Source organism: Octopus sinensis, linkage group LG10, assembly GCF_006345805.1.
Source record: "Octopus sinensis linkage group LG10, ASM634580v1, whole genome shotgun sequence".
NCBI classification, from domain to species: Eukaryota; Metazoa; Mollusca; class Cephalopoda; order Octopoda; family Octopodidae; genus Octopus; species Octopus sinensis.
In genome coordinates this window covers 8,538,009-8,559,337 of record NC_043006.1, presented here as the reverse complement: position 1 = coordinate 8,559,337, position 21,329 = coordinate 8,538,009, and the positions used below count along the sequence as shown (strand labels likewise).

General features: G+C 33.2%; 1 protein-coding gene across 3 annotated transcripts in view; it reads left to right on the top strand.

Moving 5' to 3' along the window:
• Positions 1-21,329, top strand: part of LOC115216667 (gamma-aminobutyric acid receptor subunit alpha-5-like) — a 741,237-nt gene that overhangs the window by 678,558 nt on the left and 41,350 nt on the right. For all 3 annotated transcript variants that reach the window (XM_036506277.1, XM_036506278.1, XM_029786168.2), the window contains one exon: positions 20,173-20,372. In XM_036506277.1, coding sequence (XP_036362170.1) covers positions 20,173-20,372 — 200 coding nt within the window. The remainder of the gene's footprint in view (positions 1-20,172; positions 20,373-21,329) is intronic.

The following is a 21,329-nucleotide window of genomic DNA, read 5'->3' as shown; positions in this document are numbered from 1 at the left end:
TCATTGTCTTACTCTGTATATATATATATATATATATATATATATATATGTCTGGGTGATATTTATGCAAGCACATAATCACAGCCATACTCACACAAATACATATGTTTGTGTGTCTATATATGTGTGTGTTTATGTGTGTATGTACATATATATACATATATATATATATATATATATATATATATATATATATATATATATATATATATATATATATATATATATATATATATACGCGAGTGAGTGAAGGCACGAAACAAAGTATCACTTAACCAATTTGGTTGGAGTTACTTGTATTATGTAACACGTTGCCTTAGCTCCACGTTACTTACAATTTTGTGACCGCGAATCTCTCGGGATGGACGCGTCTTTCGCCCTCATAAATCATATGTGTGTATGCATGCGTATGTGTGTGTGTGTGAGTGTATGTGTGTGATTGTGTATATAAGTGGTTGGCGTCTGATGACGTGAAGTAATAGGTATATATCATATGCACTCGGTTTGGTTCACCACTAAAACTCCGGTTAGAAGTACAACTGCTAAACGCTAGTTTCGAAGCTTCTTATCAACGATTACCGGAAATGTTCTGTTCCTCAGAGTATTACAAACAGAGACTGTACAAGGTTATCCAATGGTATCAATTTAGACCATTTAATTGATAATTAAAACATAGTGCACAGGTAGATTATAGAGGCAAAATCTCTTACAGCTGTTTCTGGAATAGCTAAGCATCATTTTATATTACTGAGTAAAGATTTCCACGTCGGCTAAGTATTCCGTCATCGGGGAGAGAGAAATAAGAAATATGTTTAATTTAGAATAGTATTAGTTACAATTCTTTGAGGTATTTAGAAGTGTCCAATATAAAACAGGATATTCGTAGGTAGATGTATGATAAATAATTAGGAAGATCCATAGTAAAAGACAGGGTCTGTTAGAAGATACATTGTTAAAATTCCAAACAATCCATGGTAAATGATGACAGAAGTTTCTAGTTCAATTGTTGGAAATAGAGTATGGTATATATGAGTGGACAGCCGCCAGATAGTATATGACAAAATAAAGGACTGAATATTGAACGTTGTCGTCTTTAATTGAGTAAGGGTAACCACTAGAATATCTTCATCATTCATACTACTTTTTACAAGTGAGTGTAGTGCTAACATGCCCTTACATTCTGGCGCGAATATTCTGGTTATATTGGAAATTCTGAAGTACACCGAAAACGGTAGGGCACATCAGATTTTGACGCCTTTCTATAGTGCTCTTATTTGGTTTCATCGTCAGCGTGGATCAGTTACTGTCTTCTAAAGAGCCACTGTTAGGCACAATTCTTCAGTACAATAGTGGATATCGCCTACGAATATCGAAATTTCATATTGTCTATTTGACGACTTCTAACATTTAGCCAGCGATAACGAACAGTTCTTTGCACCGTTTGTATCTCCATTTTTGATCATCGTGTATGTCACAAACCCGTCAATGACTTCAGAAAAGGCAACACTTGCCAAACATATGGATTCCAGTTCTAATCCATTGCCAAAATCAGTTAATTTCAGTGCGTAGAAGATGCAATTGAAAAATTATGTGACTATGCTCTAATTTTATATGTAGAGTGCAACGCGAAAGATAGCCATACAGCGTAATACATTTTATTGGCTGTTTTATGCGCCGTTAATCATTTAGACGATCTTTGATCTTCTCGAAAGCGATTTTACAAGACTGGGTGTGGCAAGAAACGCAATTATACTTACTGTTTTTCTTAGATATCATACTACTATGCCATGTGTCAGGTTTAGCCTTATATTTGACTTCAGCATTTCATATGATAATCGTTAGTGTTAAGGCTATTGCCTCTTAATAGAAGTAGTGCAGAACTTTTTTAAATATGTTGGCGGTTAGATCTAAATCTTCAGCGTGACATCAAGAAGTATATCCAATAACGTTGCAGAAATAAAAGCCTAATTTACTCCGTGTTAAACTAGAAGATAGTCCGATGTGTCTCTTCCGAGAAACGTGGAAGACATCTTGATTATGCCTACAAATTTGTCTAGAGATTCATATTATTCTTCAGGAATAATCACTCTCTACACAGACTAAGCGTTTGGTAAAATTGATGGACAAATTACGTAGGTTATACACTGTTCGGTATTTTAATATTTATTTTTTCGCAAGATGAAACTCCTGTCGTTAGCGTTCTTACAAGCATGGGAATTATATTATCATTTATGAAAAATGCCTCTGGGCATATTTTAATTTTGCTATAGCATATGTTTCGAAAATAACTTTCCCTGAAATCTATAGAAGAGAAGACTCTCAATAGTTTTTGCTCCCCACTTGTAAGTAAATTCTACATGTAACTTTTTAAACTTTTGCGGTATGTTGCTGTATTAATAATCGTATCAGCGGATTGGAAAGACTTCAACGCAGCACATATACACCTAATGTATCAATGGATAAACATCATTTTACCTCGTAGATATGTTAGCGGCTTTTTCATATTAGAGTATGAACCCGACCTAATATTTCTGGAGTTTTGAACGCATTCAGGTTTATCATGAAGTGTAGTTCATCACTACTTTAGTGGCAATCTATGCTGATCCTACCAGCATAGTGAACAGTGACTTTTTTCAATGCATTGATACAATAATAACGAAATCCGCTTTTTAATTTGGTTAGAATATCTCACTTAATCAGTAATTACTAATGTCTACATTGTCTAAAAATTCTTATAAATTGCGATTAGTGTTATCAAAATATGCTTTTGAAGCACCTCTTATTGTACATTGTGTGTTAGCCTTTGTTAACGTCTAGATAGTTGAAACGCTACTATATGGAGACATACTAAATAATGTTTTTAGAAATTATAAGATTTATCCACAGCAAATCAAATACTTTTGATTTAGTTTCCCCTCATAATTATTGTGTGTTGATGAGAAAATAGAAGATGGAAAAGAACAGTGGTTTCAATTTTCTTACATCGTCTGTCTATTTTTATTTCAGTTAAAGTTGTTAAACGATATGCACAGTTTTAAAAATTAATAACAATACGAAACTGTTACAGGGCTACATGGCTATAGCAAGAATTTATGTTGAACATGTATACATATACACACACAAACATTCATATATGTGTGCATGTATACATATATATATATATATATGGAGAGAGAGAGAAAGAAAGAAAGAAAGACAGAGAGAAAGAGAGAGAGCGATATATATGTGTGTGAGTGTGTATGTATATATTCATACACACGTGTGTATATTCATATATATATATATATATATATATATATATATATATATATATATATATATATATATATATATATACAAACATACATAGTACGAGAGAAAGAAAAAGAGAAGGAGAGAGAGAGAGAGGGGCTAAAACACTACCAACGCGAATAATGTCTATAGTAATTAAAACGTGAGATACTTTTGATAGGGAAGGTTTCACTTCTATTCATTCTTTCTAGAAATACTCAATCCTCACAGGCATATTTTGCCTTAACTCTACGACAATAATACAATAATTAACGCAAATCGTGATCAGTATTTTTGAATCATATTAATACCTCAGAAACAAAGTAAAACAATGTTTACAATATTTGAGTTGTTCGGCACCTATGGACACATTAATCATTAACGTGGCGTGCTTTTTAAAGAAGATTAGTTTTAAAATAATTTGTCTGAAATTGTAATTTTAAATATTTATGACATATTAAATGTAAAAATATCATAGTATTACAATTGTTAATTACCACTTATTCCGGAATTAGAGATTGAACAGTAAATTCTAATTTATAATTAGTGAACTCCAAGTTCTATTCGAGATATTTTCCAATGAAATAACACTATAATTAGTATACATAATTAAAACGTCTGTGCTAAATTCATAATTATTCCGCTTATATAAGTTTTTAACAAAACTTTCAGGAAGACAACATTTTATATATGACAAACATTTACCATATTTCCTTATTCAAGGAAATTCATCCTTTACGAACTAGAAAATAACATTTATTATTAGAAAAAGAATATATCCTTAATAAATTCAAAGATATCCTTATGGGATCTTTTCGGTTTGAACAGCAGTTTTTTAAAATAATTTCCACGTAACTAAACATATTTCAACTTCGTATACTGCTAGAATGTGTTTATAAAACATCTTTTTCTCTTGGCTTTATTGAGAAAATTCTATAGTTTGTAAGATATGTGTTGTCTTTTTCTTCAATTTCTGCAATTTCAACCAATCAATGACGTCTAATTGAGGTGAAAACATTTTGCGCCGTATGAATATGTCCCTCGTTTAAGAAACAGATTGGGTTTATTTACATTTCTGAAGAAAAAAGATACCCTTCCACCACCCCTAACCCTAACTAACCCTAACCCTAAAATAGATTGAAATGCAATAGATAGATACTAGGGTCATAATTATGGGTGACAATCTCATATGACGCCGCTAGAAAAAACTGCCGTTCAAACCGAAAAGATCCTCCTTATGTTAGACATAAAAGTTGTAGCAAGATAACTAATAACATTGGAGAAAAACTGAAGCCAATCATGTGATAGTTAAAGCAGGGTATAAAAAATCACATGTAACATATTCAACAAGCAGATAATATGTTAGAGACATTCTTTACAGCAAACAGAGCAATCCATGGAGGGCAATCCATGTATGTATATATGTATATATGTATGTATATATGTATGTATGTATATATGTATGTATATGTGTATGTATGTATATATGTATGTATATATGTATGTATATATGTATGTATGTATGTATGTATGTATGTATGTATGTATATATGTATGTATATATGTATGTATGTATGTATGTATGTATGTATATATGTATGTATATATGTATGTATATATGTATGTATGTATGTATGTATATATGTAGGTATATATGTATGTAAGCTTGTATGTTCTCATGCTTGCATGTATGTATATATGCATATATGAATGTCTTTGTGCATATAGACGAAAAAACAGAATCCAAGGAGACTAATGATGGTCTGCAGAGCCAACCAAATTTGTATAGTCTTGTAAAATCGAAAAAAAAATTAAATTGATCTGGGGTTCTTTTCCAAGAAAAAAGTTGATAGCCGTGAAATTAAAGAGAGACAACAGATTTTTACATGTTCTATGTCACAAATATTGGCTAGATGCGTAAAAGTCTGCTTTGTCTTTTTCAGTTTCACTTCTGTCAAATTACCTTTGAAGCAAGAGACTATCCTGCTTTATTTAATGAATATTTTTACCAACGCAAGGATACTACGTGATTAACCTACTAATTGTGTAATTACAGCAATCGCTCGCCATATCGCGGTTCACCTATCGCGGTTTATTAATTAAGCTCACGTCGGTTCCTTCGCTGTGTTGTTTTGCATTTATAATGAAATAGATATATACAAATTATAAAAATAATATTTAAAAAATATACAGTACACTACTGTTTCTATTTCGCAGCTTTCCACCTATCGTAGAGGATTTTGGAACGTAGCACCCGCGTTAGTCGAAGGATTACTGTATATATTTATTTATTTACTTATTTTTGCCTCTTCTACAGGTATTTTATTTATGATTAGGTTCATTACCTAAAAGAACTGTACTTCATTGTAAGCTATTCTAAACTCTGATCAACCGCGTGAACCACCAGCTACAGGCAAATAGAAAAATATATTATTACTGAAATTAATGAAATCGCATTTAAGTGCAAGTTTTGAAGTTATTTTTAATGCAAGCTTTGAAGAGTGTAGTTCGATTTTAACAGTTATCCTTTCAAAGCTATAGTGGACGTGAAAAAGGAGCATATTCGCCATATTTTGCTTTATGAGTTCAATAAAACCAATAACGCAAAAGAAAGTTCGAAGAATATTAATGCAGTACATGGGGAGCGGACAATAAACGTAAGCCAGAATCAATGGTGGTCCCAGAAGTGCCAAGCCGGAAACTACAGCCTAGAAGAAGAGCTTCGGCCAGGAAGGTCTGTACGGCTCAACGAGGACATACTGCGAACCCTAGGGGGAAAAACTCCAATCGTAACTTTTAAGGATCTAGCAGAAAAGCATGGTTTTGGTCATTCAAGTATTAATCGACAGCTACGTTCCATAGGAAAAGTCAGCAAATTGGGTCAATGGGTTCCTCACAAGCTTCCCGAGTCTAATCGCGCACAGAGAGTGAATGTGTGCTCTTCTTTGCTGCCACGTTTCACGAATGACTCTTATTTGGAGCGAATAGTGACTAGTCACGAGAAATAGGTTTTGTATAAAAATGTAAAGTGCCGAACACAGTGGGTAGGGAAAGGAGAAACACCAGTACCCTGGTTTCAACCAGGTCTTCACCCACATAAGCTGTTGTTATCTGTTTGGTGGTATATGATATGCTTACAGTTCTATATTTAAGACATGAGGAATAATGTAAATAATGTACATAATTCCTCATCCCTTAAATTTAGAACTGCATTATCTAATCGGTACGGAGCCGACATTAGACTTCAATGGAGACATATAGAGAAACTCCATCAAAAACTAGCTCGTCACCCACGGGCATATGGCGTAGTGGTTAAGATAGCTGGCAAATAACCCCAATATTCCGAGTTCGATTCCAGGCAGTTAATTTAATAATAATAATAATAATAATAATAATAATAATAATAATAATAATAATAATAATAACAACAACAACATCAAAAAATACCTCATGAATGAGAACCCCGGTTCAAAATTTCCCCAAGACACCTGATAAAGGCTGGAGGGTATATCAGCCGAAACATTGTGTTAACAACAGACAAGATGAGGACAAATATCCGTCAAATATAAATAATATAAATTATGTATGAAATGTTTAGTATACTTTGAACTTCTAAACCTAAACCAAACGATAACAAAGCAGATCTACTGCGAGCAGCTTGAGTGGCTTAAGTCAGCGCTAGAAGAAAATGACCATCTCTGGTTTCGAGACGAAAGATGTTCTCCCATCAGGATAATGCTCAGCCACATTCAGTGAAGATGACATTCCAAAGGGTGGAGCAGTTTGAGGAGGTAACGATACCCCGCCTACCATATTTGCCGGACAAGGCCACATCTGATTACCATTATTCCGCAGTCTTCAAAATCTGTTGTACGGAAACAAATATGAATTCTGTAGGCGAGGTCAGAACAGTACTAGAGAAGTATTTTTCGTCAGAGACAAGTGAATTTTGGAAGAGGGGATTTGCAAGTCTACCAGGCAGATGGAAGAATGTTGGAGAAAATGGAGAAGAGAATAGTTTAGATTTAAAAAGAAGTTTCTTTATCTTAATTTGGAAATATGAAGTATAAATAACCGCATTATTCATGGGATGAAACAACATATATATATATATATATATATATATATATATATATATAGAGAGAGAGAGAGAGAGAGAGAGAGAGAGAGAGAGAGAAGGAGAGAGAGATACACACATACATTCTTCTTAGATTCTATCTGTTTATAAAAAATAGAAATATAATATTATATAGAGTCATATGAGTACAATTGAATTTAACCATATATATAGATTTATTGATTGTGGACACATGTACACTTCTAAACCTAAGTCCAGCCCACATACAAGGCCATCTATATAAATATTTCTCTCTTTCTCTCTCTATTTGTCTCTGTATATATACACACACAAGTGGGTTTTTAAAATTTTGTGGCTTTGTACAAATGCAAATACAGGAAGATCAGTTAATTGTTCCATTTGCTCCACTTTTAGATTCACACACTTATTGCAATATCTCTCCAGATATGTGTGAGTTTTTGTGTGCGTGCGTGTGTGTGTGTGTGCGCGCACGTGTGTGTGTATGCGTGCGTGTGTGTGTGCATATATATATTTATATTTTATATATATATATATATATATATATATATATATATATATATATATATATATATATGTTCTGACATACATCTAACTATTTCTAAATTACGTTTAACAATTTCTGAAATAAATACGTGCAATAACGACAGAGAAATGTTAATGCAAATTTGATCAATAGAGCTTCAAACATTAATTGATTTTACAAAACTGCGAAAACGAGCACTTTAGTCTGTAGTGCGTCGAACCTATTCTCGAAATTTATCTGTGCACCTTATAATGTTTCGCGCATCCTCAGATCAGAGATTGAAATAATTTGAGAAGGTATTGTACGGATATGCACCTTTTATTATCATCCAAGTGATGTTGTATTCCACTTTCCCTTCTTAAGTTTAGAGACCAGGGCTGCTGGTGCTGTGTATTGCTTCTTGTTAATGAATTGAAACGATGCAATGCGTTTCCAATACCGACATTTGAAGCAGTCGGCAGTTCAGCCGATAATACTAAGGCATTTGCTAGGGCTCTGACGGTACATTTTTATATTACGTTCTTACGATGGCATTCCTATTCCAGAGGGTATGATATCTTCCTTTACAACTACAATTCTTTTTGCAGGCTAACTTTCATTCGGTCGCAATCATCCTTTCCTCTATTCCTAATTATAGCTTTATTGTTTCTATGGTTCTAATAGTGATTATGGCATATCATTTTGGATGTTTCTAGTAATATAATTATTGTTATTTTCAGCCTTTTAATCATTACTCATATTATCCTTCCCATCGTCTGAATTATTATCTTTGTCAGAATTATTTGGACGGACTTGATTACTTCTTTATCATTGCAATCCTTATTTGAAGGATTAAAGGATTGTTTCTATCTTAGCCCCCACCAATGACGTTATTAATCTCCGGTTTATCTTCCGATGATTGAGTTCATGGATGTTTTCTTCGAAGATTTCCAAGCTATGGATGTTACGAATGATAATTTCATTGTATATCTGTTAAAATCATGTGGCATTAGATTTAGAAGTGTGCCTATCCAATGCAGACTTGGATGATATGTGTAACAATAAAATCAGATTATATAACCAAATGTTGCAGTTTTATATGTTATTTGGTCTATTATAACTAGCATAATCTGTGGTGGGGCAGTATCTCAGGATTTCCAGTAAGACTTATAATTGATTTTTAGTTTAGCCCTCTTTTAACTTTTAGTTTTATTTATTGTGCCATTGTCTCTCTCTTTCTTGTGTTGAAACAACCACCTGCATCTATGTCGTATTTATAATTTCTTCCATTAAATTATGGCTCAGAGCTGTTATTATTGTTGCTGTATACATTCATATGATATTTATCTTGTTTTCTCAGTATATCCAGCCCTAGCTAATGCTATATTATAATGATGTGCATCCGATTTAAATAATGTTTCACTTGCTGAAATCGGGATACTTGACTGGGGATATTGTTTACAATGACACAGGGTAACAAAGAAACTCAGAAACAGTTGATAAGTACTGAATTGGTCAGTCTTTATCACGTTATCATTTTATAACTAAATGCATAGTTTTACTTTTCCTTTTGTTTAGCACTTTCTTCTTTATAGTCTGATAAAACAGGTTCAATTTATATATATATGTGTGTGTGTGTGTGTGTGTGTGGTGTGTGTGTGTGTGTGTGTGTGTGTGTGTGTGTGTGTGTGTGTGTATTTGTGTTTGCATTTTGATAAAAAGAGTATTTTGTCTCTCACTATATTTATGGGTTTATTTTTCTCAATAAACTGCTTTAAAAATACATACTCTGCTATCTCACAGGGAAGTGATGGTACGATTTAACGAAGGGCTTATCACTAGTTACCTTAGGGGGCGTAATTTAAGCCTTAGATGGACGATAATTATTACAAAAAATCTCAACAGCTATAGAGATAGAATTATGTCGAAAAATTTGTAGCGACTTAAAACAAGGAATGTCGTTCATTCCATTTTCTATCAAGTGGCAGCATAATTTCTGCAGTATAATGACATCAGGTAGCCAATAACAGTGGACACGCTTTGCATAGCATCCTATAAGATTTTTAACCGCATCTTATTAATCTCTCTCTTTCTCTCTCTCTCTCTCTCTCTATATATATATATATATACTTATATATATATATATGTATATATATATATATATATTATATATATATATATATATATATATATATATATATGTGTGTGTGTGTGTATATATATATACGTACGAAAATGTATATATATTTTACATATATACACGCACATACACATATTACATACATATATTTCGTATACATGCATGTTACTTTGGGGGTATTTACGTGTTCTTGTGTCCGTGTATTCGTGAGTGTGTGTGTATATATGTATGTGTGTGTTTGTGTCTGTGAGTGTGTCTGCGTGTGTATGTGTTGGATGGTTTATTTCTCAGAGCATAGTTTGGAACGAAATGCTAGTATCATTTAAAACATCTTCTGCAGTCTTTTTTTATTTTGTTACTAACTAGTGGGCACGAACGTCAAGTGCTGCATATCGTGGAAGATATAGTTAAACACACACTCATACATACATATAAGCACAAAAACATAAACACACACACACACAGACACACAAATATACGTAAATTTCGAACGAAGAGAATAAGTGCTTATACCTCATTGGTGGACATAATTTCATTATTTGCGAATTAAAGCTACTGTTGTTTTCGTGTTAAGAAAAATAGGATATTATTCTAGTGTCTGGAATAATATCATAGAAATTAGTACATTGTAAAATGCATGTTCACAAAACGTCAACACAACAGAAACAGTTATCAGCTTGTGTAGTGAATTCTACACTTTTTGCTGTCTATTACTCTGAATTTCTCGAGCTTTATCAGAATGCTATTTGGATCTATTTGTCATACGAGAGGAATTGCTGCGGATGCGCATTGGTGTCTGATTATTGGATGTATTTAACCAAATTCGTTGAAAATTGAGTGCTTCATTAATAGTCGCCTGTAATTTTTTAATCCACCTCTGTCTTCTTACTATATATATATATATATATGTGTGTGTGTGTGTATGAATTTATGAATGTATGTATGTATATATATATATATATGTATATAGATATATGTACGTATATATATATATATATATATATATATAAACATATGTATACACACACACACACATATATATATATGTATATATATATTATTTTAATACTTTCCTCGTTCCTTTTGTGCATATATATATATATACGTTGGGTGTGTATGTATGTATAAATATATGTATGCACAAATATCCTACTTCAACCTAGTATTAATTCATATAATAATAAGAAGCAAGAGTCAATTCCATTATAAATTTCAATATTACCGACAACCACTTGCCATCGCAGTCTTGTACATGTTCTTCTATTGTTGCTTAATGACAGTATAACATTGATTCTCTGCAATGTGTATTCCTTCCTTATTCAGAATAATTTACTCAATTCTATTTTACTACAATAATTCCTTTATTATATAGTAACATTTTTGAGTCGTTCTATTCTCACGAGCACTTCATATCGATAATATTTGCATATCTAAATTATGAATACTATTCGCAGACACACTAAGTCCAATTTGAATTATATTTTTTAATTTAATATTTCTGCAGAATTGAAGAACATTTATAAAATACTCTAAAGAATGAAATCTAAAATTTTACACCTAAGAAATTGCTAAAAATACGTATCTACTTCTGAAAATGTCAATCTATAAAATTCATTTAGCATTTGGATATGAGATTTTATCAATTCAGTTTCTTTTATTCACTTTAACTACAAAATAAGGAATTATGTGTTGTGTATTACTTTCTCAACTATGTTGGACGGCTTTCTTATGTTCTCTATATGAACATATTCAATAAGTTGTGTTATTTATAATATAAATAAATGTGCCCTTTTAAAGCCTAGCCAGGCTCATGGGCTCGGTTTCCCGGTTACTATGGCGTATGAGTTCCCAAGCTCGATAGGACGCCAGTCCATCGCAGCGTTACTCATTTCTGCCAGCTGAGTGGACAGGAGCAACGTGAAATGAAGAGTTTTGCTCAAGAACACAACGCGTCGCCCGGTCCAGGAATCGAAACCACAATCTTACGGTTATGATGCTGACACCCTAACCACTAAGCCACGCACCTCTACTGAGTTAATTATGTTATACATATAAAAGCATATAAAATAAATATGAATACATTCCCAGTCTAAGGACCCTCACATAACGACGAACAAACCCATGTATTCACCCCCGTACGCAAATATACTTGCTTATGTAAAAACATATATATGTGAACATGTGTATGTATGTATGTATGTATGTATGTATGTATGCATGTATGTATGTATGTATGTATGTATGTATGTATGTATGTATGTATGCATGTATGTACGTACATATGTAAGAAACATCTATTAACACGCTCTAGAAAATGATATGATAAACGTGCCTACATATTACATCTTAATTGCACGTTTTATCATTGTAGAGAAGTGTTCACTACAGAATGTTCCCATTCGTGAATTCTAAAATCATTTATATTATTTAAATACTTTCACCGACCATTTTGTCTTCAGCATTTTGCATTCTTCAAACACGTTTATCTGTCAAAATTATATCCTTATTTAACCTTAATTCACCGAAATGCTTGCGAAATCCACTCTATTGTTGACGCTTGAAAGAGTCGGCTGTACCAAAAACCAGTATATTTAACATTATTGAGTAAAACGGTATTGGTATTTCATACGCATACAAATATAAGAATAATTATTTAGAGCAGTAATTCTCAACCATTTTTAGCTATGGTACTATTTGATTCCTACTTTACTGGAATGGACCCTCATAGCCATTCAAAGTCGCACTATATTTTTATAATTAAATATTATTACGAATTTTTCTTATATTTTATCTATTACTTGTGTCGGTCATTTGGCAGCTGCCATCCTGGGTCAAAGACTTGAATGGTTCTAGTCGAACAAGTCGACTCCAGGATCTATTTTTTTCTGAGACTAATGCTTAGTCTATCGGTAACTTTTAACAAATCACTAAGTTATGGCGACGGCGACGTAAATACATCAATACCGGTTGTCAAGGGGCGTTGGGTGAACAAACACAAACACAAAAATACAGACATAGATACACACACACACACAGAGATACACATACACACACACACATATATATATATATATATATTTATATACAGTTGCGGCTAAAATGTTCAGAACGGCATTGTTTTCGCCAGGAAAGTAGGTATAAGTTTTTATCAAAGTTGTTTTATATTCTATAACTTTCACAGACAATAAATACGATATTAGTCGGTATTGTCTGTGATTTTGGTGTAATTTGAGAGGATAATACAAAAGTTATGCATGATTTAGTGATTTACTGCAAAACCCATGGCGGCCAAAATGATCAACAACTGTATATATATACGACGGGCTACGTTCAACTTCCATTTACCATATCCACTTACAAGGCTTTGGTTAGCCAAGACCATAGTAGAAATCACTTGTCCAAGGTAACACGCAGTGAGACTGAACACAGCACAGTGTGGTTGGGGGGAGTAGGTTTCTTACAACACAGCCCTCCAAAAAAGAATTGTTAACACATCCTGTGTATTGCAGGCGTATACCCAGTTCATTGCACGTAAATTTTAACAATAAAAATTGTATACGGACCTCCAACAGTTATATTAGTTTTTATTGTATCGAAATTTCTGCCAGTTGAGCCGAAACAAGGTATCGCTTTATCAAAACACTAAAGACGTGAATGAATACAATATTCGAACAGTGTATTCTTGACAAGCGTATTCATATTCTTGACAAGCAGAACACCCAAAGCATACCCTAATATTTCCGTTGCCAAGGAATTACACACCAATTCAATATATTGTCTATAAATTAGTCGTCGATAGAAACACCGTGCTTATTTTTATATCTTACCTGATTATTTAATACATAGCTAAATCCACTCATACATTTTTATTCCCTTAATAAGTAGCTAGTATTTCATACACAAATAAAAATTCACCGTAGAAATTCTGCATTTCAGCAAAAAGATTTGAAGTTATGCACAGAATTTGTCAACGTCAGCGAATAAAAAACCGCACCAAATACTGGTTTATTTAAAAAGCATTTTTTTTTCTAATTTGCCGTTTAAAAACGTTTCTTCTGTCTCACAATTTAATAATACGTCGTCTTCCATCAGCAAATATTTGAGCTTTTATTATATTCCAACTTTTATTCTATCTCTAAAAGCAAATTTCAGTAATTTACTATCACGTATTCTATCCATCTCAGCTTATATATGCATGTACGTATGCATGTATGCATGTATGTATGTTGTACGTATGTATGTTGTACGTATGTATGTATGTATGTATGTATGTATGTATGAAAGTATGTATGTATGTATGAAAGTATGTATGTATGTATATATGTATGTATGTATGTATGAAAGTATGTATGTATGTATGTATGTAAGTATGTATGTATGAAAGTATGTATGTATGTATGTATGAATGTATGTATGAATGTATGTATGAATGTATGTATGCATATATGTATGAAAGTATGTATGTATGTATGTATGTATGTATGTATATAAGTATTATATATATATATATATAATGCCACAAACAGTGTATATTTATCTATGGAAATGCATATATCTATATATGTATGTGTATGCAATCAGAAGTTTTGGAAGCAAATATCAAGTGTGTATGTGTGTGTTGTGTCTGTGTGCGTGTGTGTGCATGTATGTAGGCATATGCAAGCGCATACACAAACAAAGACATATATGTATATATATATATATATATATATATATATGTATGTGTGTGTGTGCGTGTATGTGTGTGTGTGAATAAGCACAATATATTTTAGTTTCATTGTGACAAAATGAGATGTAATTACCCTATAAAAGGTAACTGAATCACGTTTGGTTCCCGATCTACCTCCATTACGATGAAATTGTCATTCTATGAAATTGCCGTCTGGATATTCATTCCGAGGTAATTATTGATGATGAAATTAGGAAGACATTACTGGACACCATTTTGTCTCGTTGCCTGACACTACTATCTACCAAAAGATTACTATTATAAGAATGTATTTTCCTCATTGCACCATGTCTCTCTCTTTCTCTGTGTATCTATCTATCTATCTATCAATCTGTCTATCTAAATTTGTATCTATTTTTCTGACTGTATATCTATATATGTATCTAACAATCAATCAACAAATACTCTCCTCTCTGGTCAATCTCTCTTCAACTTCTTCAAGTATCACTTGAAAAGGAAAGTGAGAGTAGAGAGGCAAATTTTGTCTAGTGAATGTTTCAAAAAAGATGGGTGAATGTAGCAAGGATAGCACGTATGAATGACGAATCCACCTTGAGAATAATCATATGAACCGAGAAAAATTTAAAACAGACGGTTACATACTTGCAAACAAATGTGTTAACATGTGACAATATTGGCCGAGGTTATCGTAGTCTTTTCCGTAGGCTTTTCTTTCCACGGATAAACCTTATCTGCTTCCACTTTATACTTTACATCGTGACATTTCTGTGATACACGGTCCCTATTTATTGTCTTTTCCCCCCTTTTACGATCTCTTTTGATCGAAAACCTACCCCACTTTTTTCTTTTATCCCCCAAAAGAAATGCTCTACTTTGTAATCTGTTCCTGTATGTGTGCAGCCCTGTGTAGCTAATAAAGAAACAAATCTATATATCTATGTATCTATTTACCTATCCATCTATAACGATGCAGGAGTAAAACTAAGGCATTCGATACGGTCCGTAGAGATGAAGTTTGAGGAATGCAGCGTCGGCGGTTAGTCCACCCAGCTCTCACAGGGCATGCATAATATACATATTTCTTCATATTCGAGAACCTTTATTCGTAACAGAGAATTCGAGATTTACATGCCAAAATGCATTTCAAACAGATGGAATAATCATAATCGAGACGATATCGCGAATATTCATCACATATTATACGAGGATTTCTCGAAAATGAAACTCGCTCAAATTATATTCAAAATTCTTTCAATGTTTGATGCTTACTACTTACGTACACATGCGCAAATATACTTTCATTTCCATATTTTTCGTAGATACATACATGCTATTCGCTGCAATATAATAGTATCAGAAATACATAGCTTTTACTTATGCATGTATCGATGTGTGTGTGTGTACGTATGTACACACACACACTCATATACATATATATCTGAGACCCACTTCGGTCACGACACTGACCGTGGGATTGCACCTAGAAAGTTTCCCCTCCGAGGCACAAGTCCAGGCAAGGTTGTTTATGGAAGACTACCAGTCGCCCATGCAAACCGGCCTCACTTCTACACGCCACCTGTGTTATCGAAGGGAAAGGTAAAGGTCGTTACAACTTGGCACCTGTGACGTCGCAACTCATTTCTACAGCTGAGTGAACTGGAGCAACGTGAAATAAAGTGTCTTGCTCAAGAACACAACACGCAGTCCTGTCTGGGATTCGAGCTCACAACTTCTCGATCGTAAGCTCGACGCTCTAACCACTTAGCCATGCGCCTTCACACACACACACACACACACACACACATATATATATAGGTTTGTGTGACCCATCGCCTCTTCTTTGTAAGCTTGCCGAAGTATGGTCAATATCTTTATTGCAGACTTTCCATGTTTGACGCAAAATTTAAACGTTGACTCTTTCTCTCAACTTCCTGTCTATGGCAACATGGCAGACTACAGCATACACTTGATCACAAAACTAAAAACTTCACAACTTGCGAAACAAACACAGCAATGTCATTCGAAACTCTCACTGCGCACGCTTCCTTGTACTGCCCTTGTGTTGGTGGTTACAGAACTAGTCCGGGAATATCACTTTGTATATGTTTATACACACATATATGCATGCATACGTGCACACATATATATATGCACACATACATGAATATATAAAGTATAGAGCCAATGACATGAAGGATAAGTATGTGTGTGTGTGAGTGTGTGTGTGTGTGTGTGTGTGTGTTTGGTATCTGCATACGACAGGTATCTTTACAGACGAAGTGTATCAAAAGTAGGCAGCCAGTTTTAAACAACTATTGCGTGGGCGCATAATTATTGCGGCTTTTTTTAACAAATTTTATTCAACGGAAACAAGAACAATATTTAACAGAAACATCTTTAAATGATGTTCTGACCGTCAAGAAATGGAAAGCACTAACTGAAGTAGATGGTGAATATGCGCTGGAATAATCATTTAAAGATGTTTTTGTAACGTGTTGCTATTGTTTTTTTGTTGAATGAAATTTGTTGATAAATAAGCCGCAAAAATTATGCACCACCCCTATAATTAAAGCCTGAGTCCTTCCCCGTTGTGCTGTGCAATTCAAATGAAACTAGAAATTCTTTCTCTTGAATTTTGTAATGAGGCCACCCTATCTGCACCTGGGTACATGTCTGATTGTTTCACTTTCCATTTGCAAGATTTTTTCCATCTATACAAAAACACACTTAGCCCTCCATCCCTTATATTTGTTTGTTCTTTTCGTATATGTATTTCTCTCTAATATAATTCTCATTGTATCTTTGCACATGTGTGTTTTCATATATATATATATATATATATATATATATATATATATATATATATCACCGTGATCGACCAGGCTATTAGATGTTGCTACACATCGCCGGTCACAATGAGCTTCGCATTGTTTAGCCTTCAAATGAGCAGGCCAAAAGATGAAAGAGTGAGAGGAATTTGTGGCAAAAGAGTACAGCAGGGACTGCCACCACCCCTGTCGTAGGCTCGTGGAGCTCTAGGTGTTTTCGCTCAATAAACACTTACAACGCCCGGTCTGGGAATCGAGACCGCGATCCTACGACCACGAGTTCGCGCTGCCCTGACCACTGAGCCATTGTGCCTCCACACACACACACACATATCTCTCTCTCTCTCTCTCTCTCTATATATATATATAATATATATATATATATATATACATACATATATATATACACACATGTATATATATTTTTTTTACATATATATATATGTGTGTGTGTGTATGTATATATGTATATATAAATATACCCACACATATGTGTGCGTATGTATATGGGCTTCTGTGTTTGTACATGTGTGTGTGTATGTGTGTATGTGAGCGTTTGTGTTAAAAGAAAATTATGAAAGGCAAGTGGGTAACGTTAGTAACATGTATTCATGTATTGAAATATGCAAATCCTGTCTATTGTGATCATCTTAAACATCATTTGCAACTGAAAAGCTAAACGTGAAGTAAAATTGTTCGTCCCCGAATATATATTCCATCCAAATTAGCCACATAGAATTTTAGCAGACAATCTTTTCACATTTATTCTACTCTTGCTTCCTGTCACATGAAAAGATTGAAAAAATATATTAAGATGTATAATTCAGTAAAATCTATAAAAAAAAATGATATATGCCAAATTGCTACTTACTTTTTCTAGATTTTATTTCAAACATTCAAAAGCCCGGACTTGTCTCTCTGTTTTCTTTATTAAATTTCATACTGAAAGTGTTTTGGTTTTTTCTTTTTCTAATTTTATGAGGAAAGCGAAGATTGAACATATATAATAACATTACGTATAATATATGAAAATTTCGAAGACTCGTGTTCATTCTAAGTTTTCTTTGGTGGAAATTAGCTGATAGTGCAAAGGAAAATTTCGAAATACTTCTGAATATGCATTATTGAAACTGGTTTTGCTTTTATTTCTCTGGTAATTACCATTAATTTTATAATCACTCGTTATTAGTAAAGATTGTTTATTGCTTTGCTTTATAATAGAGAACAGGTAATTTAAACTTGTCACTTTCCATTTCATAAAGTTGTGCTTATTACTATGTCTGTTATAAATACATAGAAATAATCTACTTTGTTTACGAGCGAATTTAATGGGTATGTTATCTCGCCTATCACAGTACATATTTTAAATTTACAGCATCTCAAGCTAACAATATATGCTAAAATATTTCTGTTGATCAGAATACAACAGAGTTAATAAGAAGTATGTTTATGATATCCTAATTAGTAATGAGAGGTATAACATCATCTGAGGCGGAAACACATTGAATGAATATTACAATAACATTTAAACGTATATTACCTGTTAGTAGAGTTTCTCCTGCATAAGAAAATAAGGAACTTTTCATTGATTTCATCCCAAATACCAACATTATGTTCCCAGTCTTTGTAAAACAGAAAGTATCCATCTCATTTGTATAATTTGAGAAATTAGGCTTTCTCTATAACTAGATTAAGAAGGAAAAAAATTCATGATGATATCGTGCAATACATAATATAATTGTTTAGATTGTTCTCTAGTTGGTTCCCATATTTCTTCATGCGTATGTATATATATATATATATATATAGGGAGACTTTACGAAACAAACACAAGACGAAGACAGGTGGTGTACAAAACAAACAGATGTATTAGTATAACGCTCAGGAATTGAAAAAGTCATTTACGTTTCGAGCCCACGCTCTTCTACAGAAAGGGACACAGAAAAAAATGAGAGAAACAAGGAGAGAAAAATTGTGTGTAGTGGCTAACGATCTATCATACATACATATATATATATATATATATATATATATATATATATATATATATATATATATATATATATATATACATATATATATATATATTATATATATATATATATATATATCCGTGTATTCTCTCTTTTGACAATAGTTCCTGCTAAACTAAGGGTAATTTTAAATTGTCAATAATGAGAATATGTTTGTGTGTAAGCATCAATCAGGTAAGAAGTATTACACTAAAGTCTCATGTATATAGCCATTGAATTATGATCTAATTATCTGAACATGCCTGCTTTTAATATAATAATCATCAAATGAGTCATAGTTGCAATGGCTATTTCTGGACTAATTTCACCAAAACGACAGCATTTGTCATTTCCTCAATGTGCCACTCAATTTGATTAAACATGCAAAATTCAGGATTATTGAGCAAATGTCTTATCACTCGTCTATTTGGATATTCGAAGGAACGTAATTTGGCACCAGATATTTGTGTGATAACAATTAGACAGATAACGGAACTTCACAGATTCAGTAGAATATAGGACTATCTATCGCTGAGTATTCGATTTCAGTGTCAGCTACTGATTTTTCTCCCTATATGATTAAAAATACATCTGTACTATATATAATTTTATTCTTTCTCTTCCATTGTAGGAGTAACCACAATTTTAAGTCTAGCAGCAATTGGTATGACTGTACGTGAAGGACTTCCAAGAGTTCCCTATGCCACAGCCCTTGATATATTTCTCAATATGTGCCTTGTTTACAATCTCTCGGCTCTAATCGAATACGCGGGCGTTAACTACTTTACCAAAACCGGTCCAGGAAGTCCTCCAGAAAATGAAGAGGACGAGGTGAGCAAACTAAGCAATAACAACTGTGTTGTGTGTATTCGAACACACTTTTTCTCTTATCATTGTAAATATTGTAGCATTCCACGTTATTTAATTCACTTGTTTCTATTTTGTTTGGCGGACAACAACTTCTATTTGCTTAGAGATTGCAAATGTCTAGGTTGTGAGTTTACTCCTGCGGAGATGCATTTGTTAATCGTCTGAAATATATGCTAAACCACTAATTTAATTACAGGGTTTTTGGTTGTTTCTCTGCCGTGAATCAACTATTTGCAGCTTTGCGCAGCAGTGTAAAAAGTTATACAATGGCATTCGAAGTATTTTCAGCATTCATAAAGCAATTCCTAGTTGACACTACTTTTCATACAAAAATATTCTAAATGCATTATTTTTTACAAAATCTTCTTTGGCGAACGAACAAATAAATTGAGAGAATCTTCATAAGTTGAATAACTGCATAAAGTACATTGAGATGCGATAAGATATATATTCTATGCTAGCATGTTTGTAGTTATTTGCATATGACAATTGAATTTGATAAATGGGAGAATTTTCATTACATTTACCGGTTTAAAATGAATAATTATGTCGAATATAATAAGAAAAATCATGTTCAGTATCCCAAGTGACTCAACAATGTAATATATTTTGCAATTTATATGACGAAAAGTGGTTTCGATGAAAATAAGCGAAGTATAGGTAAATTATAATACATATCCCGGTAAGCACACGTATAGACAGACACACAGGTGCATATAAATATATAGGGTGCAATGGGTAAATTGTTGCCATATAATGCTTTTAATTTCGCGCATCTGCATTGTTTGTTTTTTGATTTTGTCGACTACACAGTATAGCAGGGTCAGTTGGGCACCATCTGTGCAAAGGGCAGAATGATGACGAAATTCACTCTGCCAGAAATTTGGAAACGATATGCTGTACTACTTGGCATTCGCG